Source organism: Parasteatoda tepidariorum, chromosome 10 (genome assembly GCF_043381705.1).
Source record: "Parasteatoda tepidariorum isolate YZ-2023 chromosome 10, CAS_Ptep_4.0, whole genome shotgun sequence".
Taxonomy (NCBI): domain Eukaryota; kingdom Metazoa; phylum Arthropoda; class Arachnida; order Araneae; family Theridiidae; genus Parasteatoda; species Parasteatoda tepidariorum.
The window spans coordinates 68,446,424-68,471,949 of NC_092213.1; the positions used below are offsets into that span (position 1 = coordinate 68,446,424).

The 25,526-nt window shown below is 30.4% G+C and overlaps 2 protein-coding genes and 2 long non-coding RNA genes across 4 annotated transcripts in view; 2 read left to right on the forward strand and 2 right to left on the reverse strand.

Annotated features, from left to right (window-relative positions):
• The window catches only part of LOC139426703 (uncharacterized), a 19,843-nt gene extending 18,437 nt beyond the window's left edge, over positions 1-1,406 (forward strand). Inside the window, exon 7 of the mRNA XM_071186459.1 lies at positions 872-1,406. The gene's annotated coding sequence lies outside the window, so the exon portion shown is untranslated. The remainder of the gene's footprint in view (positions 1-871) is intronic.
• The window catches only part of LOC139426670 (uncharacterized), a 57,397-nt gene that overhangs the window by 22,067 nt on the left and 9,804 nt on the right, over positions 1-25,526 (reverse strand). The gene's annotated exons all lie outside the window — the stretch shown is intronic.
• LOC139426669 (uncharacterized) lies at positions 2,606-7,826 on the reverse strand. The gene is made up of 2 exons (XR_011637900.1): positions 7,177-7,826; positions 2,606-2,655 (listed from the first exon to the last, which is right to left on the reverse strand). It is a non-coding gene; the product is annotated as an uncharacterized lncRNA (long non-coding RNA).
• Positions 9,410-25,526, forward strand: part of LOC139426668 (uncharacterized) — a 22,329-nt gene continuing 6,212 nt past the window's right edge. The window contains exon 1 of the mRNA XM_071186304.1: positions 9,410-11,511. Coding sequence (XP_071042405.1) covers positions 9,539-11,511 — 1,973 coding nt within the window. The 5' untranslated portion in view covers positions 9,410-9,538. The remainder of the gene's footprint in view (positions 11,512-25,526) is intronic.

A 25,526-nucleotide genomic window follows, 5' to 3' on the forward strand; every position in this document is an offset into this window, starting at 1 on the left:
CCAATAAAACCCAACCAACCAACCAATCTTCTTAATACCGCCAGATGGCGTTCTTTTTAAATTTGTATGTATTTGTCTGCTTTTTGTTAATAAACCTTTACTTTCTGTCTAAATCTCGATCTCCATGAACTACAGTTATCTTAATCATAGAATTTAAAACGAAATTTCAACAATATAGGGTGTTTCGTAAAGACCACTCTTAATATGTATTTTTAGAATCGTTATCAAAAATGAAAATAATTAAGTATACACCTTGGAGATCGCAAATCGATATTCAAACAAAAAAACATAAACGTTGTAGATATTCGATTAATAAAGTTGCAGAGAAAGGTAGATGTAATTAACAGCAAAACTGTTAGATCGAAACTTCTAATTAGTGTGTTTCTAATTCTTTCCACTACTTTCTGTTTCCTGTGCAATCAAACCTGTCTTGCTGCTTAAGACTTCCTCGCCATCCTATGTCGTAATTAGTCAGTTTTCGAAAGTTTTTTTTTTTTTTTTAAATTTATTTTTGGTTAAGTATAAATTTGAGATTTCCATTGCGAATATTATTTTGTATTCATTTTCGATTCTAAAAATACATATTAAGGATGGAATTTGCGAAACACTTTATTTGTGTGTCTTAATGAATTGTTGATTCTTTAAAATATAATGTTATATACTTAAAAAAAAAGAATTAAAAATTCTAAGACATTACTTATTTATTTATTTTTGAAAATGATCTTAAAATCTTAATTTACTAAAAAACGTGTGCTACAAATTATGATAATAATAATAATGAAAAAAAAAATACCAGTTCAAATTCTTATGGTTAAAAATTTACATTAGAATTTCGATCCTGTGTAAATATTTTTATCCTTTATTTTTTTAGACTTCTTTCTACCAATGTACTTCAATGCTCCTCCCAAGTGACTACGCCCGTAGATGATTCTGATCAATATGTTTAATTTTCTCTCTTACGTAGACCAGTGAAATAATTCTAAAAATTCTTATATCTTGACTGTTTTGAACTGTTATTTCATGGATGGAGACGGGATTAAAAACGTCGTTAGTGATTGAACCTCCTTACGATGTGAACCGACTGTTTCGTCTACCAAAAGAAGATTAATTTCTTAGCACTCTCTTCAAGACATTATCTTCTACTGTTATGGAAATCGTAACATGGCGACTCAGTTTTAGTTACGGTTGCAGTCATGGTTACATTTGCTGCTACATAGAACGCAATTATTTAAACTATAACTTGGTTTAATATAACTTATTTGAATAAGTTACACTTTGGTTTATAGTGGATTTCTTCCTTTGGATCATGTTAAATAAATGGAATCTTTATGAATCGGTATAATTTGTATTAACTTCCTGTAACATATTTCTTTTAATTACATAAAATGAAATAATAAAATTAAGGTCTTGTGTGTCTCTTTTATAACTCTAGAACCGTTTAAGCTAGCATTCTCAATACTTTTTTTTGTATATTTCATTTTGTAAATTTTATATTTTTTTCGTTTTATCCTTTTAATAGAAAAAAGACCCCCTTTTTATTATCGATGATTGATTGACCCAACAGATGATACAATTTCTTCTTTACTTGTAGAGAATACCAGCTGTAAATTAAAATCAGTAAATACTTATAACATAAAAATAATATAATACTAAATATTATAATTTCAGAAAAAGCAAAAAATATTAAAAATAAAAATTCCAGGCAAATGTCAGAAAAATAACCAACAAATAATATAGACATTTCTTCATCACCTTCAAAGACCACTAGATATAAAATTAAAATCAACTAGTACTTTAAATATGAAATTTATGAATGGCAAGAAGAAAAATAATAAAATTCTTCCAGGCAAATGCCTGAAAAAAATTTAAAGAAGCAAAGAAAACTGCAGGTCAATAGATGCTATCACAATTTCTTCTACATCTCTAGAGACCACTAACTATAAATTAAAATTAATTTATACTTCAATCATGAAATTTATGAAAGGCAAAATAAATAAACCTATAAAAATTCCAGGCAAATGTCAGAAAAACAATTGATAAACCATGATAGAATTTCGTGAACATCTTTAGAGACCACTTGCTATAAATTTAAATCAGTAAATACTTCAAACATGGAAATTACGAAAGGCAAAAAACATGAAATATAAAAAATCTAGGCAAATGTCAAAAGAAAAAAAAGAAGAAAGAAAGAAAAAGAAGCAAAAAGACTACAGGACAATATTAAAATTTCTTCTTTAGCTGTAGAGACCAGTAGCTATCATATACCATATTACAATTTCTTCTTCTTTAGTGACTACTAGATATAAATTGAAATTAATAAGAACTTCAAGCACGAAATTCATGAAAGGTAGAAAAATATGATATATAAAAGATCCAGGCAAATGCCAAAGAAAAATTACCGAAGCAAAAAAGGCTGCAGGTCAATAGAGCATATGACAATTATTTTTTCATCTGTATGGACCAGAAGCTGTAAGTTTTAAAAGAATTTTTTTCTTAACTAAGAAAATGAAAATATATGCCAGTTATAACTTTATTTCTTGAAGTAGGAGGTCTCCTTTTTCTCACATTAGATGAGAGATATTTAAGAACATTTGGGAATTTAGAAAGGGTGGCAGAAGGTTTCAATCTAGGCCGTTCTCTTTCTTGCTTCCAAACCTAGAGAATCACATTTTGATGTGAAACATTCATATTACATCTTAACGATTGACATATCATTACATAGCCCAAAAATAAACTGACATGAAACTTAACCCGCCAGGTAATGTAACTTGATAATAGGTCTCAATATCATATTCATGAAAGCACAAACATGATCAGTGGACTTAAGCATCCTATCTGCAAGAGGAATTGCGCCACTTTTCAAGAAGATTAATATCCTTACAAAAAATAATACAAATAAAGTGAGGTATTTATATCTAAACTCATATCAGAAAATACGTACTTCTAAAATCTCTATTGATAGATATAATAAAAGAAATTAACATTAATTTGTGATTAAAAAATTATTTAATTTTTAAATACTGGCAAAAAATTTTCATTCAAACAAGTAAAATTATTTCTTACATGAGTAAATAATAACATTAATAATAAACTGAATAACTTTATTACTTAACATTTCTATTATAAAAGAATGATAATGTGAAGTAAATATTGTTACACACAGAAATTTCATTAAAGTATACAGAACAATAACTGTCTCTTTAATTATTAAAAATCTTAATAATCTCTTCTATAACAACAGAAATTAATGTTTCCTGAAATTCTAATTAATGCGTAAAATTATTCTATTTTTAACAATGTGTTTCATAAATTTCAATCTGTTTACTAGATGTTCTAATGTAAAACTGCAAGCATTTAGAATTAAATAAGCCATAAATTAATTCTTCCAAATTAATTATTTTTATAAACTATAATTGTTTAGATGATCAGACCTATCAATCAAAATAAACAATTATTAAAAAACACCAATCACTTTAACGATTAAGTAATAAGTTTATTAAAACATTTGATAAGCAAACTAAATAGACAAGAAGTTAAGAATACACTTGTGGGTCAAACTTGAAGATTTAAAACAAAATTTATTTACATTGATGTTTAAAAAACCGTTCTGAAAGAGAATATCTTTACCATGTTGTTGAAAGCATAAAACAAGTAAAAGTTTAATTGCATAAATGTTAAACAAACGAAATCATAATTAAAAACTTACATTAGGAACTTTAAACAAGCTAATACTAGGAAGCTGCTTGTCTTTTCTTTTTTTTTTTTACCTCAGATTGATAGCCCGTCTTGCAACCGGGACAAAAGCAAAACTTCCCCCTAATTATTCGTTATAATTATCAAAAAACAGACGAACAAATATTATATATAATACTGAAGTTTAATATTAGTTTTTAATCCGAAAATCCTGCTAGTGCACTGCTAGCGAATGAAAAAATAGTTGTCTTACTGTTTGGACTGCCAACTGGCGACAGTTATGCAAACATTATCTATTATGAGGGAAATTTTACATTAAGTCTCCATACGATACTCTAGTCTCCATGTTAAAAACCATTGTCCCAATGGAGAGAGCCTATTTGCATTTAAGTGCACGCCAAATGGATATGCCAAGCTCTCAGCGCGAACGTATATCGATATTGCAACTTTTGAACAAAAACTTATTGAATAGTCTATTAACAAGTAATAAGAAATAATAAAAAATATCTAAAAATCATAATCTGTTCGCATTTAAAGAAATTGAGAAAAATTGTTTCTTGCAGAAGTTTTTCTTCTAACAGCGAAACAAAAGTATAAGTTCTTTATCTCGAGGTTGATTTTTCAAGGGCATGTCAGCATAAAATGCGCCATGTTACTGGTCCAATCAAATTCAATGCCCTTGCAACGTCATATCCTTGTTTCGTTTTCAAGAACGTATGATCTCCTTATCTACCGAAATATGTCGCCAAGTATAGGATTACTGTAAAACTATAACTCTTTTTTTTTAACAATTCTATAATTTATATCGTAAAAGATAGCACAAATATGATAGCTAGATTTGAGAGAAAAATACTGCGAAGCATTTTTGGAGGAATAAGTAAAAACGGTACCTGGTTTAGAAGATCAATTACGGAACCTTAGAAAGCATATAAAGAACCTGATGTGAATAAATTTATCAAAATTCAAAGTATTAAATGGGCAGGAGGAAAGCAAGGACAACCAAAAAAGCTTTCAGTGCCAGGCCAACAGGTACAAGAAAAAGAGGACGGCCAAACCTAAGATTTTTAGACTGCCTTGAAAAGGACCTACAAGTTTTAAAGATAATAAACTGGAGATCCTTGGCTAAGAGAAGAATGTCTTGGCATAGGCTTGTTGAGAAGGCCGAGGTCCATCCTGGGCTGTCGTGCCAATGAGAAGAAGAAAAGATAGCACAAATTAAATTTCCGTCTGACGTGTTCAACTTTTAAAAGCTTTTATATTGTTTTAAAAGCAAATTTGTACAAATTGAAAAAGGTAGTACGTGCATTCACGGATGATTACTTAAATCCTATACCGCAATGGTCTTCTCTTAACTTGCAGCGGAGTTAAGGAGAAGTTCCTATTCACATTTTTGAGTATTATATTTTTTCCTATTATAATATAATGCTTAAAAATGATTTTTTTAGCAAAAGCCATTGTTATAAATAAAACTAAAACGATTCTATTTAATACTTTATAGCATGTTTTTTAATGTTTAATTATTTTTTTACAAACTCGTTGATGAACATGGATTGGATGAGTATTTCTGCAGTTATCTGTGATCACGCATTTATTTTGTTTGTGATCGTGCTTTAAAAACATATTTCTAATGGTCTATATTATTTTAAAATCAACGGTAATGAAAATAAAAAAATTTATGTAATGGAACATCTTTTGGTTACCAAAAGGTGCACCACGGAACCCTAGAGTTCCGTGAAAAGATCCCTGTGGTTCCGAGAGTTAGGACTTGTTTTAAACGATTTTTGATTTATATCGAACATCTGTTTTGATTTATATCGACTTTTTTATGCGATTTTTTGATGATATTTTATCCGATCACTATTTATTTAATATTTAGATTATTTTTTTGAAATTATTAAAACAAAACATTGGTGGTAGTATTAACAAGGAAAAAAAAACTTACTCTAGTATTTCTCATAAAAATTTTCTTATCGAAAGAAAATAACCAAATTCAGGGAAAATAACCAAATTCATCAACAAAGAAATATGTTTCTCTAAATGTCCTTCTCACTGTTTATAACATATCTTTTTCGCTTTCATTTAAATGAAAACAATAATTCAGCGATTTTATTAATTTTTTAGTATACGCATAACACCGAAAACAAATCAGAAGCTGAACTAGATACTATTATTGATAAAAAGATGAAGAAAAAAATGATCTATTATATATTTTTAAAATAGTTGATAGTGTTCCTTTGGTTAATTTTTGAACTTTTAAATGAGAGTTCCGTACCCCGGGAAAATTGGGAATCACTGTACTGGAAAACAAAATTAATAGAGAAAAGGTACCGATTCATTTTAAAGAATCACCATACATTATTTACGCCCAATAAGGCTTAATTGATTTTGGTTATTATTACTGGTATTATGGTAACTGGTATTATTTCTAATAGGTACCAAGTATACTAATATACCAATATAAAAATTTTTGGTAAATAGTTGTCACTTTTTTTGGTGTTGAGGTAAACTAAAAAATTTTAAAGTGCATGATGAATTTTTATTTGCATTTTCACACTTTTTATTTATTCAGTTACAGAAAACATACATTTTCATGCACTTTATAATCAGTTAGTTTATGACTTCTTTACAAGAATATTTCGTTCAAGAAACTAGCATATTTTTAGTAATAAATTTGCTGTAATCGTGTGTTTTTTTTGTTGTCAATTTTATATAATATTTAGCACGATACAGTTCAGTAATTAAAAAAAAATATTTACCTTTAACACCGAAAAATGAAGGCAATTATACACCAACAGTTTTGACAGGTACTTTAGGTACTTTTTTTTCTCCCAATGTCTATCTGGAGAATGGCCTTTCGTCATACAGGCATTTAAAGGTCAGATTTGTTGGCCACTGACTCAGGGGTACCATATTAGGTAGGCCAACGTTGCTCCCATAGTAAGGACAAAAAGTACATAGAACGAAAGAACAGCCATGCCCTGCCCGGGATTTGAATCCTGAACCTTTATGATGCCAGTTCCCTGATCCCTACACTGGCAGGTCGGTACTGGGTACTAGGGTAGTAGGTTTTTTTTACGGTCCACCAAAATGAATCAGTACCGGATAAATTGCTTGAATGCGGTAAACTCTTTAGAAGACGTGACAAATCTTAAGATGGAAAAAAAAATAGTAATTTTAAATAGTTTAAAATAAAGGCAACTTTTCAATGGTTTTGCACGAAAGATTATGAAATAAAATACTGAGTGTAACCTAAAGAAATCGAGTTAATATAGACTCAGTTAATTTTTTAGATAAAATGTGCATTTTTGTTATAAAGTTTATCTTAAAAGAACATTTTATACATTTCAAAAAAAAAAAGTAAAGAAAACTCAGTGGTTTTCGAACAATAATATTAACCTCAATTAAACCTGCAACTTCTTATCTGTTTTTTTTTTAATATATTTAGATATATTTAAATATATACTATATACGCATTATACTCACCTACGATTCAAATCCCTTTCTCGAACTTTCTATACTGGAGAAAAAGGTTCTCTATTTGAGTTTATCAACAATGAAGAAATGTAACAAGATAAATATTACACTTAACAGACAGAAGAACTCGTCGCAGTAGAAAATTTCATCATTTTCTCCTCTCTTACATGTTACGCGTGTGTCATGACGTCACGTCTTTGGTGATGTCAGTATCTAAACAAGCTCTTCTGAAATTCTTCTCCTACAGAAAATAAGTCCGTTATGTTCGACGTGCTTACAGTAAAAATAATTTACGGTATGAAAACTATTACTAATAAGGAAAAAATTCAAAGAAAACAAATGAAGTTATTATTTTTTTTTTCTGGAAATTTAAGAACGCCTTTCAGAACGATAGTTATCAGAGACAAGTTTTTTCTTATTTTTTAAGCAACCATTTCGGGTATCTTAATAGCGATAATCGGAAAATAAAAGCGTTATCGTTATTTATCAAGGTGTGCTCATGTTTTTTCAGCTGCTTGGCATTCACTCTTTGGCTTTCACCGAGTCCGGATAACGATATTCGTTAACCATAAACTATTTAAAAATTTTCTATATGTATAGATCAAGCTTTTGTTTGAATTTTTAGAAAATGGTGATTCTTCAACCTGTGCCGCACACTATTTCGATACAAATGGCGGATGATGAACATTTCAAAGATGTAAAAATGTGGGAAATACAGACTCCGCCGGAAAATAGTTCAGTTTGGGCTATATTAATGAGTTATATTTTTTCTCCCTCTTCATCACTAGACAGACAAGAAAGATATCAACAACTTTTATTAGTGTTGAAAAAAAATAATGAACAATACCAATACCCTGATGGACTGGAACAAAAGCTTGAAAACGTAAGTAAAAAGCTTTTTAAATTTAATCCTTTCCGAAACAGTCGTTTCTCTTTTTATAAAGACAGCTTAATTGAGGCACTTTTCGATTACTTTAGTGAAATATTATATAAACGTTTAGGAAATAATGATGACACATTTGAACTGCAAGCAGTCTCAAATACCCTGAGTTGTTGCATTCATATGTATGAAATTGAATCTGATGAAAAGATGATGTACAGTTTTTATCACCCAGAAGATGAGCTGGTGAATGAAAGTGGTTCTTTCAGACAATTGATTTTATTTAAAAGACCTGACCCGTCAATGTTGACATACGGCTTTGGTTTGTCTTCAAGCTTTGCTTCAAAATTAAGAATCTCTACCCTCAGATTCGTAGCTAAGGAAACAAAAATGTCAAATGATGTTCTTTCGCAATTAGAGAATGTTATTTCAGATGAAAAATACGATGATAACTTTTTGAGTGGTGTTCTTAAAACATGCAAAGATGCAATACATGACTTATACAAATCATTGCACGTGGCACAAAAATTATCTGAATATGGTTTCAATGTAGATCCCAAAAAAACGGATAGCCGAGGGTTGTCCAGTTTTTATTACTGCATAAGTATGCATGACATTTTTGCATTACGTCGGCTATATAATTATGCAACTAACAGCATTGCGACACCGGAAAATTGTTTTAGAAATCCGAACGAAGACATTTTAGCGGCTGTGAAAGAGGTACGAGATACTTTGAAAAATGACTTAAAGATGGGATTTTCCCCGCTTGGTGATGAAAGAGAACAGGCTAGATACCTGTGTAAATCATATCTTCGTTTTAATGACTATCAGTTAAAGATTGTTCAAGAAATCTTACACATCAGAAAAGAGACATCTGATAAAAATTTACAGCAACGTAAGATAATAATTTCCATAATCGATAACTACTGTGAGTATTTTTATTTTGATAAGGGATCGCTGGAAAATGAATTTCTGAATTACGTCAAATTTAGCGCCTACTATGATAATATAGATGAGTCAACTTGTTTCATGTTTTTCGACAATTTAGTTTCACTGTATCATTTGGTGGATGAAAAAAATAAACATAAACATGTCAATGCTATCCAATCACTATTTCTATACACTCTATCTAAGAGGTATGTTTCAAAAGAGCAATTCTATTTTGTCCCACGTTCTTTTGAAGAACTGTGTAAAAACCCTGAAAGTATTTACCGATTCATGCCTTTTACTTATCGAACCGAATTTAAAGAGAATGCAATGATTTTGTCAGCCGAACTAAAAAAAACCTTTACACTTAGTCAATTCACAAATAAATTCGTGAAAGGAGTGGACCTTTTAAGAGAAACTATCNTATTCATTCTATCGAATAGGTATGGTTCAAAAGAGCAATTTGATTTTGTCCCGCGTTCTTTCAAAGAACTGTGTAAAAACCCTGAAATTATTTACCGATTCACACCTTTTACTTATCGAACTGAATTTAAAGCGAATGCAATGATTTTGTCTGCCGAACTAAAAAAAAACTTTACAAATAATCAATTCACAGAGACATCAGTGAAAGGAGTTGACCTTATAAGAGAAACTATCACTAATTTACCAGAAATAAAGAATGAATTTTTTGCAAGAAAATTGCAAAATTATTTCATAATCGCTACAAAGAACAACTCAGAAATCAATGTTTTATGTCTTGAAAGAATTATTCAGGTATTAGGAGAAATTATGTGCGCTTCTAACGCAAGTGGCTGCATTTTTAAACATTTTCTTCAATCTTGCTTGCCAGAAGGTTTGGAAAAATCTCTTTGTGAATTACGCAATCATTGTTTTTCGCACTATAGAGAAAATGCTGCTCAAGGTAGAATAAATTTAGAGAAACAAAGAAGAACACGTTTAGCAGACCTTTTCGGAGAAATAAGAGATTTGTTTCTCATATTGAAACCTACAACTGAAAATTATTTTTTAAGACTTGACGAACTTCTTATTAAAAGAAGTAAAGAAAAATCTAGAAAGGGGTACATTGAGATTTTTCAGCACTTTCGTCGATTTCAAGAACATACATTATTACATCGAGAAAAGTATTTTATTGAAAATAAAAAGGACTTCGCAATTGTATCAAATAATCTGCTTCAGTTTATCTACGAACGTTTGTCTCCAAACGAATTGAAGAAAATGTCTGAATCTTTAAAATTAAAGAGTGAAGATTTTCTGACGTTGAATAAATTAGATACTTACTTTAGGTCATTAATATATATTACTGAATATATTTCTGAATGTAACAAAAACAGTGAAGTATATCCACATTTGATAAATTGTTGCAAAAAACTGGATACTGTGATTGATATTCATGGAACAAAACCTATATCTGAAGTAAAAAATAAAATCTTGGATATATTAAATGACTTTAAGCAAATATATCGTACAATATTTGATGAACTCGATAAATTAAATCGATATAATCATTCTATCATCACTCTAAAGAATCTAACTAAAAGACTAAAAAACTTTAATATTTTTTCTACTACAGAATCAATTCAGCTGATACAACATATTTCAGATTTGCTGTTTGAATCTAATAGAAAATTTAAAGAAGCTAGAAATATTTTAAAAGCTTTAAGCACAATTGAAGATTCGCACATGACAGAAGAAGAACTTGAAGATCTTTTAAAAAATGTAATTTTGCCTCATAAAACGAGGAAAAAAGTTTTTGAACATATTTTACAATCTGGATTCAAATCAGCTTCAACATGCCTGGAATTTGAACCAGTTTTGAAAATAAAAGATATCAAAGATAATTTGGAATTGAATGTAACTAAGAAACTAATGGAATTATTTAAAGAGGAAAAATATCGTACAATTTTTCTTAAAATGGATTTGCAACTTGAAATAAAACGCAAAGTATACTACATCATGAATCAAAAAATTTATTTTTTGATAGATAGAGTTAAAAAATTTGAAAGAATTTTAATTAACAGCCAAGAAAATGTTAGATATTTATGGCTAAAAAGTGACAACGATGCCATAAAGCAGCATGTAAAAATTTTGATGTGCGAAAGGTTTTTGAACGAAAGAGAAACCAGAGTTTCTTTAGAAATGTTATTGTTTGATTGTTTGAACATCTTGAAAGATAAGGAACTACAAGAATTGTGGGAAAAAACTATTAATATGTTCAATGGAATAAATCTGAGAGATTTCCTTTCTCATGGAAGTCCAGTTGTAGAACTCGTTGTAAATTTTTTGGAGCCCGAAGATTTGCCAATGACATTCATCCAGAAAATACTAGAACTGATCAGTGATAAAGAAGTTTTAATTTCGCTTTCTGAGTTGTGGATTTTAGTAAAGCCTTGCACTCTACAAGAACTGGAATCGATTCTTGAGTCTGATGCTGAAGATGAATATTCTAATTCGAGAAAAAATATCAAAAGTTGTCTCAGATGGAAAAATTATTTCAAGCTATTGCCTCTGGAGATTTGGTAAGTTGATTAGTAATTATTTTTTAGTATTATTTATTCATTTATTAGGGCGATAAGTCTCCTGTTTGCTGCCGCTCAACTTCCTCAATGTTTTCAACGCAATAATTGTTGCTTACTAGTCTAGAACAGTTTTTTTTTCCTCTGAAAGTTGAAATTATTTACTTCAAATAAATAATATGCAATGAAGAATTCTTTTTCTCTTAAAAGATATTTTAATGGCTTTTGGAATTTTTAATGAATTCTTGCAACAATAATGATAACTTTACTGCATTTTTTTCTTAATGTACCTATCTTAATCATGTTACAAATACAAAAATTAGCACCTGTTTAATACAATGCTTATAACTTGATTTCTAAATAATCCATAAATTGTTGTTCACAAAAGTTGGTAAATAAATCCTCCAAATTGATTCCATTTTGATTTTTTAAAACTACACGAATAAAGTTTTTGTATCGAGTAGAATTTAAAAAAAAATTTTTTTTTTACAAATTAGCAGTGCTAAAAGAAATTTAAAATGTGAAATAAGTTGCATTTTGTGCATTTTTCACGTAAGTTTTCTTAAAAGTTTTAATAAAAAATAATCAATAGCATGACATAGTTGTAATCTATGAATCGTGGCAGATAATTTTAAATTGTTTTTTTTTAATCAAAAAAATACGAATAATAGTCAAAATGGTAGTATCAGTACAGAAGTAAATGCAAGGGAGCTTAAAAAACACATTAACAAAAGTAGTAAAAAAAATTAAAAAATATATTTTGTATCTGTTTACACTTTAAATTTGTTTCACGTAAATAATTCTACAATTCGTCCACTGTGTGCTATAATGAAAACGGAAGGTAATACCTGTTTTTAACAAATTTGATTAAAACTGTTGTTATCTAAAAAGATACAAATACTGTTAAGTTCTACAGAAATTATAGCCCATACATGTAAATAATACAATTTTTGAACACTCCGACCAGATCTTTTAAAATATCTTGATTTTAAAATACAAATTGAAACAAAATTTTACCGAGGAAGTTAACTTTATACTCTCATGGGAATACAATTCATGAGCATACAAACTGAATTTTTGTGACCCACCCTCACTGTAAAATAGGATCAACTGAATAGCTATTTTGATAGTAAATAGTACCTTATGGGTTCAGTACAAATAGTGTGATGTATTTTTTACAATGGATAATATCTTACATTTCTGCTTCTCACTTGAATTTTATGAACTCGAATAAAAAATTTACTTTTTTTAACACCATGTAGGAGGGTTTTGTTTTTGTTTTTGATATTGCCATTCTAAGAGGGCGAAGAGGTAAGGAACATAAAAATAATAAAAAAATTCTATCAAATTAAAGTTTTATAGTTCTCGCTGAAAAAAAAAGTTAAAATCGTTGCAGTAAAATCATTCTATGGTATTAACGTAACTACTTATAATTGTGTCATTTAGAATTGATGCTGAAGATAGATTGCCAAAGAAAGTGAAAGTTAACAAACATTTCCTTATAAATAATGAAATCAAGATAGTTCTTAAACGTATCTTTAATCACAGAGTTTCTGTTTATATTATTTAAAACCTAAAATTTATTCTATTCAACGTATATATTCAAAAATATACATCAAGTCTAGTTACGAAAATAGATACAAGAACTATACTTTTTTGTGCATGAAAAACTAATAAGTTTGAAATTATTGTTCGTACGGTCTGAAGTTTAATCGTATTCGATTCAATGTAAAAAATAAAAAATAAAAATTGGAAAGAATGTGCTATATCTGTTTATAATACAAATTTAATTACGTAAGTAGATAAGACAGGGTTCCCGCTGGTCTTGAAAATTCAAAAAAGCGGTAAAGAAAATAAAATAAATGTCGATATTTTAATTTCTGTGGAACCATCACTAAAATTTTTTTCCAACGGCAGTATATATGCATGAAAATTCCAGCTTCTAAACCACTTAGATAAAGTGGTATATTAAGATAAGAAATATCTTTTAGCAATGTCCTAAATTTACAACCACTACAAGGACCGTTAGAACTCTGTAAGACTAAATATTAAATTTTTTGTGCATAAAATCAATATAACTTTGAGATTATTGTTCGTTTTGTCTCAAATTTAGTCTTATATCATACAAAGTAAAATAAAACACATAAGGAACAATATATTATTTGTTTAGACTTCAAAATTAGTTGCGCTAATAAATACATCATAGAATAATCGATGTCAGCTAATTTTTTCTTAATTTTTGAGTTTATTGTTTTTTTAACTACCACTTTAAGCATAAAATATTTTATAGTATAATATTTAGTTTATTTCAACTGAGATAGTAAGTTCCTCTGCCGAGCAAGATAATATTTGAATTAATAGTTGTTACAACAAGCAAACTCTAAGTAAGATTTTTTTAAGCCCTCTCAAACTACATAAATTTGTTTTAACCACACATTGTTGTGTACATTACATTATTCTAAACATTTGTACACCTTATAATAATTTTTTTACTATTAATAAATTAAATACTATAAAAAATCATAAAAAGTAATTTCTTACGTAGGGGTTATTTTTAAAGAAGTTTTATAATTGGTTGTCCGAATTTTTATTTCAGTTACTTCCTTAATTTTGAAAAAATGGCGAAATACTCAAAAAGTGAAATGAGCATCAAGCAAACTGGATTAATAGTTATGGTTTATGCGATTAATAGTTATTATTTTGCATAAATCTTATCGAATAGGTGTTAGTACGAAACTGTACTTTTCATGCATAATAATTTATGTAACTTTTCTATCGACTTGATTTTGGTTTTATTCGATTCAGCGATAAATAGGAAGCAATACTTCGCGCGACTAGATTAGAATATCAGGAGCAAAAATAAGAACAAGTCATATATGTACTATTTATACATTATACCTACTAAATAACTTACAGCTTCTAAACTATTCGTCAGTTAGACTCGGTTTTTATATCTTTAAAAGAAATACTTCGTAAAAAATGTTTCTCATATTAATTCTTTGACGCAGAATTTTTATTTAAAATAATTTTTTCGTTATTTTGTATTAATTTTGGTCAATATAGATAAAAACATATTTAGCATTCTAATAATCTATGGTTATGTAATACAGCATTAAACATCGGTGCCTTTTTCTGTGTTAAAAGGTAAAATCTTCCAAACACTCTTCCCTTCCAAACAATAATAGTAATTATTTGTTGTTATTTAGATCTAAAAGAAATAGTTATTCGTCATTGAAATTTCTTTAACTTACAAAATCAATTATTGTTAAATTTTTGATTATAAATGGAAAAAAAAATCAAACTACATTTTTTAGAGTCCATATTTTAAAAGAAATATAATTTCGAGTATCTAACAAATTTCTTTGGTAACTGTTAGATTTTTTTTTTTTGTAATTAGGGCGCCAGAAAAAAATGCGTAAAAGTGGTACCGGGACACCTTTTACGATTAACCTTTTGCGGTCGTATGTCTAATAAAAGGCGGAAAACACCAAAAAAAGTTTTTTTTGCTACACATGTTCTCGAAAACTAAGGCTTCATATTGTAGACTGCTTTAAAAAGTACTATACGATGGGGAACTATAAAATATAATTTTTTCATAAAATTTAAACAAAGTATTGACTTACATATATCTAAAGTTAAAAAAAAAATTTATAAATTTTAATTTTCCTTCATAATCTTGCATATAATGTATTCCGACCAGCATGACACCCATGTATAAAGGTAATACGACAGCAAAGGGTCAAGATAGATAAAATAAAGTTCCTCTACCTTTATAAATTTTAGATAGCTGCTAAACCCATCACCTCCTACACCAGAACGGGTTTTTAGCAGTAGTCTGCGCACAGTATTTAAAAAGTGAACCAGTTGTGCGCATGAACAGTATTTCTAATTTAAAAGAAATGAATTTCATATATATTTTAGAATTGAATTTGTAGTGGTTGATAAATAAATAAAACAAATTAAATAAATTGTTAGACACATATTTGCTACCACTTTCTTATTTTTACTAGATTTTGTATTAAATGACTCTTTCGTTAAAAGGTTTAATTTTAATGTGGCCTGATCGGACTACCCATAAGAAACTGTGTGGAGGCGTTGCTTAACTTCACCTCGAGTGAGGAGACAAATTTAAACTATGTCCAATATTCTCTGGAACAACTTCTAAAAAATTGACCTAAAATCAATATTTCATGGTGAGTTATTTGCCAATAGCTTTTGCTTGAGTAATGATGAAATGGGATGAGTTTTAATTTTTCCATGGTCCTTTTTAAATTCTGAATGAATTCTGATTGCGCTTCAATGTTTGAATTTTCAAAAAAATCATACGGTAATTTTATATTTTCACCATACAAGAGTTCTGGTGGGGTGGCTTGACAGTCATTTCGCAAGGTTGTGCGGAAACCAAGTAGAATATAGGAAGTAATTTTGTCCAGCTTGGATTTTCATGGCACATTATGCTTGCTTTCAAAGTACGATATCAACGTTCAACACAGCCATTAGCTTGTAGGTGATATGCAGTAGTTCTATTTCTTTTAAAGCCAAGTAATTTTGAAAGTTCTTGGAACAATTGAGAATCAAATTGCTCACCCTGATCAGTTGTAATTACGATTAGAACACCATAGCGAGCGATCCAATTTTTCAATAAAGCATCAGAAACTGTTTCTGCTCGAATATCAGGTAAAGGAATGGCTTCTGCCCATCGCGTGTAGCGATCAAGGCAATCGCAAGGAAATAACGAAATCCTTCTGATGATGGCAAAGGTCCAATCAGGTCTAGATTAATTTCTTGAAACCGTTGATCAACTATAGGATATTCTTGTAATGAAGTATTATTATGTTTAGAAATTTTGGATTTCTGGCATTTTAAACAACTTTTGGTGCAATCGCAAATGTCTTTTTTTATTGATGGCCAAATAAATTTTGATGTAACTAATCGAACAGTTGCTTTAATTCAAGGATGTGAGAGATTGTGAACACTTTTGAATACTAGTTTTCTAAAGTTAATTGCAATAAATGGTCTTTTAATTTTTGTGGTAGTATCGCAATATAATGAGTGATTAGAGCCAAAAATAGGAACCAGCTCAAATTTAAAAAAAGAGTTTTGAGATGTCATTAAATCTTTTAACTCATCATCCATTTCTTGAGCTTCGGCTAGGGATTCAAAGTCAATTTCGGAAATTAATTCTTATTTCTTCCAATCTTGATAGAGCGTCAGGAACCATGTTATCTTTTCCAGAAATGTGTTGAATTTCTAATGTGAATTGGCTAGTGTACTCCAAATGTCTTTGTTGTCGGGGTGATGCTTTCTCCAAGTTTTGTCGGAAAGCGTATACCTGCGGCTTGTGATCAGTGAATAACGTAAATTCTCGACCCTCCAACAAATATCGGAAATGCTTAATAGACGAATATGCAGCTAACAGTTCCTGGTTCGCTGCTGGTATATGCAGCTAACAATCATTATTGACGAGTTGTTGAACCACTCCACCTATCGCTACATTGGAGGCTTCTACCATAAGGGCAAGTTTAGCAGATGACACTGGATGAGACAAAATTGCTGCAGATTTTAACAATTCTTTGGATGTCGTAAAAGCATTTGAAGCTTCGTCTAACCATTCGATACTCATTCTTTGTGCTGTTTTTTAAATAATCATATAAGCATGCTTGGTGTTGAGCTACTTGAGGAATGAATCTTCAGAAATTTATAATTCCCAAAAATCATCTGAGTTGTTTGACTGTTTTTGGTTTGTTGAAATCTTCAATGACCTTCACTTTTTCTTCTGTCGGGCAAATTCCTTTTAGAGAAACAGTGTGGCCAACAAAATTCACCACAAGCTTAGCGAAGCTGCATTTACTGAGATTTAATGTTAATCCAAATTAATGCAATCTCTCAAAAACTGTTCTGACATGTTGTAAATGTTTCTCTTTAGAGCGCGATGCATTTAGTATGTCATCCAGATAGACGGAACAGAATTCTAGGCCACGTAGAACGGCATGCATAAATCTCTGGAATGTCTGCGCTGCTTTGCGAAGTCCAAAAGTCATCAATGGAAATTCTAACAGTCCGAATGGTGAACTAATAGCTGTTTTTTCTATATTTGCTGGTTCCATGGGAATTTGATGATACCATCGATGAAGATCTAATGTGGAATATACCGTACAACCTTCTAATTGGTGCGTAAAATCATGCAGGTGTGGTATTGGATATCTATCCGGTAATGTAGCTGCATTTAAATCACGATAGTCTCCGCACAGTCTCCAGTTTTTTTCTGAACCAGATGTAATGGACTAGACCAAGGACTACTTGATGGTCGGTATATGCCACGCTCAAGCATGTAGTCAAATTCTGCTTTGGCGATTTTTAATTTCTTTGGAGCCAATCTACGCACTCTAGTCCACGTAGTCTAGTCCCATACGCTCTCTATGGGTGGACCTTTTGTAACAATTGCATGAGTGACATTATGGTTGACGTTAACTTTATTCAGTTCTATTTTTTCTGAAGATAAGTTTTTGAATTCTTGCAGTAGAGAATGAATATCCGGATCTAGATGATGACTATCGAGGGATGTTAAAAATGAAGATGGTCCTTTAATTATTTTAGTTGAGACTGTTAATGATGTTAAAGGACCAATTAAACGTTTTTGTTTAATGTCGACCAAAAGTCCATGTGGTGCCTTAAGAAAATCTGCGCCAATTATTGGTTTTGAGACGTCTTGCTATGATTAAATTCCATTTGAAACGTCTTCTCAAGCCTAAATCTAAACTGATAAGTTTCTTGCCGTAAGTTTTGATAGAACTTGAATTTGCAGTATAAAGTTTAAAATCAGATGGGAGCAGTTTATTTGGTTTTGGCGGTGGAATTACAGACACGTCAGCACCGGTATCAATAAGATAGTGCCTTTTGCTTGACTTGTCAAAAAGAAAGAGGCGTCAGCTTAGTTGGCCATAGTCGATGGCCTCTTCAATCAATCGGCCCATTAGTTTCCCGAAGTATCTGTTGGTTTCTCAAATTTGCAAGGCTTAACACAGCGACGTGCCTTGTTTCTAAATTTGTAATGGTACCAACATAACTTGTAGTGAGAAGATTGGGACCTCGAACGGCTATGATCTCGAGCTCTTACAGATTTATTTTAAGATCTACCCCTTGTGATGAATGTATCAAATTTCTTAGTTAATTCTGCAATATTAATCTCCACGGAATTAGTTTTTTCGTCATTAATGTTATTATGTTCAAAAGTTTTTTTGAATATTTTGTTCACTGTACATAACTCTGTTGAGCTAAATATAGCAATAATTTTGTTTGCCATCCCTGCAATTTTATCCAAAGAATCTGAGCTGATAGATAATATAGCTTTAATCTGTTGTGGTAACCTCTGTAGCCAAAGTGATTTTAGCAACTCCTCAGAAATGGAATTTTTAGCCAAACCTTTCATTTGCCGCAACATGTCAGATGGACGCTTATATCCAAGATTAACTTCAGTCAACACCTTTTTTAACCTAGCTTCTTCAGTATCTGTTAATCTATTTAATGATGCATTTTTTAAAGCGTCGTATTTTCCATTCATTGGCGGGTTTGACAAAATATCCACTACAAAATCTAAGACATTTTCGTCCAATGAGGCAACGATAATGTTATACTTAGCTAAATCACGAGTAATATTGCCGTTTGCAAACTGTGCTTCAAGTTGTAAGAACCATAATTTAGGTTTATGTCGCCAAAAAATTGGTGGCTTAACTGCCACTTTGTTTACTTCTAAATTCATATTATCTTGAGTTGTTGAATTTAAATTATCGTTTGTGCTTTCCTCTATGTTTAATATAAAGATAAATCAGAAAATAATGGTGATGCACAAACCTTTTTTTTTATCCAAATAAAATCTTCGCAATGTTAAAGTAATCACGTCCTGCGATCACCAGTTGTAAGGGAAGTTTTTCAGTCTTCCTTCCACATGCGATTTTGGATAAATAAAAACGAAGTAAATTGGAGACATCACAACATTTAATATACACAGTTATTTACAAGTTAATATGAAATATATATATCCATTAATACTTTTACATCCCAATATCTGGAACGTCAAGATAGTAATTATTATCGAGTTGTCTTAGCAACGCGATGTTTTTATTTATAAAACTAAATTCAAATGCTTGTTATTTTATTACTCTTGCGCACCACAGAATTTCACTTAATTTTGGAATTGGCAGAAACAGATATTGTGTCTAGTGACCCCGTATTTAAAAATAAATAAAAAGCGGTAGGAATATTATCAAAATAAACAAAAAGCGGTAGGAATATTATCAAAGTTCATTTCGTAAACTTGTAAATATATCTTTCGTAATCTATGTGGATCAGTAAATATGGCACCAGAATAATAAAATAAAGAGTGATATTAAGATTTAGATTTCGGCATATCAAACGATGTTATTTCACACAAGCATTTACAGGCAAATAATTCTTTTGTGGAATGCCGATTCTCAAGTTTCTTTCCAAAAGGGTTGTCTCGGTAATGACGAATCTGACATATTATCTACCTCTTGAATTCGAAAAGAACTTCCTGTAACCGTATGTCTGCAATAAATTCATTCACTCATCTTTTTAAAGCAATTAACGAAGATCTCTAAAAATGTCGTCTGCTTTTGCAATGTATCTCTTTGTGCTGCTTTTTGTTATTGCTTAAGTTAGCCTTTGTTTATAATAACTGTTACAGGCTTCACTGATGAGACGTGACTAACTTTATGTAATATCTAATTTGTAACTGGTATTAGTCAAACCTTGTATATTTTGTAGATATAACCATCTTAAATATTAATCCCACTGGCTGGTGTTTGGTTTCATTTGATTTAGTTAACGATGCAAAATCCCCCCCCCCTTTCATTTGACCGTCAAAACACAACACACTAGAGTTGATTTCATTGAATAGCTACGAAAAATAACACAAGCCTGCAACCAAAACAATGATTGAAAACCAATAGCAGATTTAGAACATCTTACCGGATGCGAATTTCAGAAAAAATTCTATTTTTCAATTCATACTATTATTCAATTCCCACTACCCAATCCAGAAGACAAGGGAACTCTTAGATCAAGTATTGGGAGAAACTTTCCTTCGTAGAGGACTTTTTGATGAAACTAGCCCACATTTTACGTTACAAGGAGAAGAAAAACTACGAAAACTTCTCATGGTTTGTCTGATGGCAAAGATTACTTTAACCCATAATCTGTATACTACTAAAGAGCCGGGTGAAGAATTCGTATCGACCAGCCATCGGTGGGATTCGAACCCCGGGTATCTCAATGGGAGGCGAGCACTGAGCTACCACGACTCAAACTTGAGGTACTGAACTCAAAATGGTTTTTATTCGAGGGAAGAAGCTAAAATAATTCTATCCATCAAATGAAGTATTGTTTCCAGTGTATTTATTACGCTAAATTGAATAAAAACAATTTTAAATAGATAAGTCTAGAAGCTGTTAATGCTTCAAACAATTATAGTATACAATTTTTACTCCTTGTTCTGACTGAGAAATTTTTACATGTCTTGAATTGTCACTTAGACATATAAGGTAATATTTGTTATGTACTTTTAGATGCCAAATTCAATAAAATCTAAATTAGTTTTATATAGCTAAGAGTTTAAAGGAAAGGCGAGTTTAATATATGAAAATTATAGTTTTTGATTTAAATCCGTCCACGCATATAACCTTACAGCTTGGAAACTATTAGTTCGAATGATTGATTTAAATTTTTACTTCATTGAATTTATCATAAAAAATATGCAAGAAACAATGTCTTACTTGTCTGTATAGAAATGCTACACGTGTAAATAACTAAAGCTATAAAGAACGTGAATAAAGTAATGTTCTTTTTATCTTTAGCCCGCATAACACAAAGTATACCAAATCCTTTTTTGGGGGTAAATAATAATTAAGCACAAAATTGTATCTTAGATGCATAAAAAATTATAGAACTTTAACCACATAGACTTTGATTCTCTGTTATTCGATTCAGCATAAAAAAATACATCAAAAACAATATCTTTCACCAAGTAAATAAGACTGTCTGGCTCTTATAAAGTTGACGGCCTTGCGATAAGAAACTAAAAAAAAAATGATAATAATAGCAGCTGTCTGTGTAGACAAGTATGTTATAACTAGACGAGTTGCTTACTGCTATCGTTTCTGATAGGATAGTTTTAGAAGGCGTAGCACATTACAATTTGTCTTCATTCAACACTGAAATGAAGGGCTATGTTGGAAAAGATCCAATTCCACTTGCGCAATTCTTAGGGTAACTGAACTATTCGTTCTTTTAGCATAGGTGCTTATAAAAATTCCAATTTTTTGAGCAGTGTTTATTAATCAAATATTGTATCTTAGTTCAATCTTAAAATACTTATTGTATGATTTTCATATTAGTTATTGTTGTCAGTCCCAGGGAAGGATTGCTATAAAGTCTTTTTCTTCTTAATACCGCCAGATGGCGTTCTTTTTAAATTTGCATGTGTTTGTCTGCTTTTTGTTAATAAACCTTTACCTTCTGCCTGAATCTCGATCTCCAGGACTTGTTGGTAGCAGAGCGTGGTTTCGGTTGATATTGTATTAGTTTACATTTACTACAACGAATTAAACATCTCAACCATTTAGCTTCTCTGGTGTAAGGGTCAGGTTGGGCACAGAATTCTTGTTCTAAAGCAATTATCTTCTCTTTATATTTTACGCAATTTAGCTTCCTTAATTTTTCCGCATTCTTACAAGACTGTTCTAGTCTTTCAATTTCTTTCATGAGTTTTTCCTTTTGTTTTTTTCTGTCTTCTAATAATTTGGCATTGAGTGTTTTTTCGTGAACCTTACTTAGTTTGTCAGTTAATTTTTCTGTCTAAGTTCTGAGCTGAGAATTATCTTGTTCTGAAACAAAAGTTCTCCCTGATGAGCCAATTCCGCTGTTGAGAACCCCAATCATGTTATTCCTATAAGATGTCCTGGAATTCTTTGTATTAGAAGTATCTGCTTTTTTTAACTGTTCCAACTCCTGTTCACGACGACGTACTACATCTGTAAGATTACTTCTGAAAGAATATAATTCTTCTTTCTTCGATCCAGCAAAACATTAATTTTGTTCATTACTGCGTCAGATTTAGTTGTTCTTTGAGTGGAGCAGCTTCATCTTCATTCTTTTCAATGGTTGATTCTAAGTTCCTATGATGAAGCAAGTGCTCTAGAGTTTTGTAGGGATCTGGTTTGGGCTATGGAAGGGAGTTATCGGTTTCAGTTTCAATTTGCGATTGAGATATATTAAACTGGGTCAAATCCTCAATGTTCCATATGCTACTTTCAGTTTTGTTTGTTAGAAATTTACTTCCTCTTAATGATTCGTTAAACTTGAGCTTTACTTAGTTTGTCAGTTAATTCTTCTATCTCAGTTCTGAGCTGAGAATTATCTTCTTCTGCAACAAAAGTTCTCCCTGATGAGCCGATTCCACTGTTGAGAACCCCAATCATGTTATTCCTGTAAGATGTCCTGGAATTCTTTGCATTTGAAGTATCTGCTTTTTGCAACTGTTCCAACTCCTGTTCAAGACGACGTATTACATCTGTAAAATTACTTCTGAAAGAATATAATTCTTCTTTCTTTGATCCAACAAAACATTAATTTTGTTCATTACTGCTTCAGATTTAGTGATTTCTTCTTTGAGCGGAGCAGCTTTATCTTCATTCTTTTCAATGGTTGATTCTAANTAGTTTGAGCAAAAGTGACATACCCTTCCTTTTTTTACTTATGATGTAATAACATTTTACTTAGCCACCCTGTTCAGTTAATTTACCTTACTTCAGGTTGCATCTTATCTCGTAATACTTTTCTTATGTACTTACCATTAAATTTCTCCTGAGCTGGTGTCACAATCAAGGTGCACCAACTTAACCACGGTACACAGTGACATCAAACAACTGACATTAAACTAAAAAGGGATTAAATTAAACAATTAGAAAAAAAAAAACGTCACACATCACTGTGACACTCACTTTCATATAATAATGTCCTCGCCCTTTCTAATAATACTCTTATTGCTTGCTCAGCAAGTCCATTCGACGAAGTCCATTCATACGGTACTGTTTTTTCATGTATGATCCCATATTTTTCTAGAAAACTATCAATCTCGTTATTAGCAAATTCTAAACCGTTATCTATACTGAATCTTTTGATTTGACAAAACATTTTGTTCGCGCATGTGCGACTGCCGCGCCACCCCTGTGTGAGAGACTTTTTTATATACCTTGAGAACTTCATAAATGGCGGACGTAGTCCGTGAGCTATTTAAAATAAAGTGATCTACAGTCCATTGCAAACCAGTGTTGTTATTTACGAGAAAAATAGACATTTTGAGCTATCGATTAGAGGGACCATAAACACATTTAAAATACTTCATTTTTATGCTTTAAAAAATAAGAAAAGTACATCCCAGAAAAATCATCCACCAGAACTAAAAAATATCTTGAATTCCCTAAGGAATCACAATTTATTGCGCCTGCTAGGTCCGCATGAGTTAACTCTATAGAATTACTTTGTGCAATATTGATTGTTGGATGACTTTTATGAATTACTTTACTTATGTCACAACATTCACAATGATAATTTTCAAAATCTTTAAAATTTATGCCAAGGATACTTTGCATTTTAATCATGTATTGTGGATTTAAATGACAAAGTCTTTTATGCCAAACATTATAAGTATCGAAATTACTTACATTACATTCAAACTCAGAATTATATACATCATTATAATCAAACGAATTAGGTGAAGTGTTATTACATGATTCCATTAAAATTTCAAAACGATTGTTTACTTTTATAGCTTTTAAAACAATGCGATTGCAATTACGTAAAATCAAAATATCATCACCATTAGATTAAATTTTATAACCTTTATCAACTAATTTAGATACTGAAATTAAATTGTTTCGTAAATTTGGTACATATATAACATCATATATTGTTAGATTTTTTCTGTAATTATCTACTGTTGTGATAGCTTTTACAATACCTTTAGAAATTAAATTTGTTTTCTTAACTGCTAATTGTATTATTCCATTAACATGATTTATGTTTTCAAAAAAGTTTAAATCTTTTACCATATGTGAAATAGCACCAGAATCCAAAATGAAAACAATTTATTAATGCTCCTGTTACTATATTTTCTGATAGCCAAGCTGCTATTGACTGGTTGAACAATGGTAAATCTTCTAACAGAACCAGGCATGTAAATCTTAAATTTTGTTTTATGAGAGATAGGATTGAAGATAAAATTTTAAAAACTGTTTATAAGAATAAAGGTAATATTTCTGATTTTTTAACTAAAGCTGTACCTTTTGAGAAGTTAATTTTCTCTTTGGAAAAATTAAGTTTAATTTGAAATTTATATTAAGAGAATTAATATTTTTTATGTATATTGTTATTTGCATTAAAAGTAAAATCCTTCTCTCAGGGAGAGATTGTTATGAAGTCTTTTTCTTCTTAATATGTCCAGATGCCGTTCTTCTTAAATTTGTATGCAATTGTCTGCTTTTTGTTAATAAACCTTTACTTTCTGTCTGAATCTCGATCTCCATGGGCTACAGTTATCTTAATCATAGAATTTAAAACAAAATTTCAAGAATATAGGGTGTTTCGTAAAGACCACTCTTAATATGCATTTTTAGAATCCTTATCAAAAATGAAAATAATAAAGTGTACACATTGGAGATCGCAAATCGATATTCAAACAAAAAAACATAAAAGTTGTAGATATTCGATCAATAAAGTTGCAGAGAAAGGCAGTTGTAATTAAAAGCAAAACTGTTAGATTGAAACTTCTAATTAGTGTGTTTCTAATTCTTTCAACTACTTTCTGTTTTCTGTGCAATCAAACCTGTCTTGTTGCTTAAGACTTCCTCGCCATCCTATGTCGTGATTTATCAAGTTTTCGAAATATATATATATATTTTTTTTTTTAAATTTTTTTTGGTTAAGTATAAATTTGAGATTTC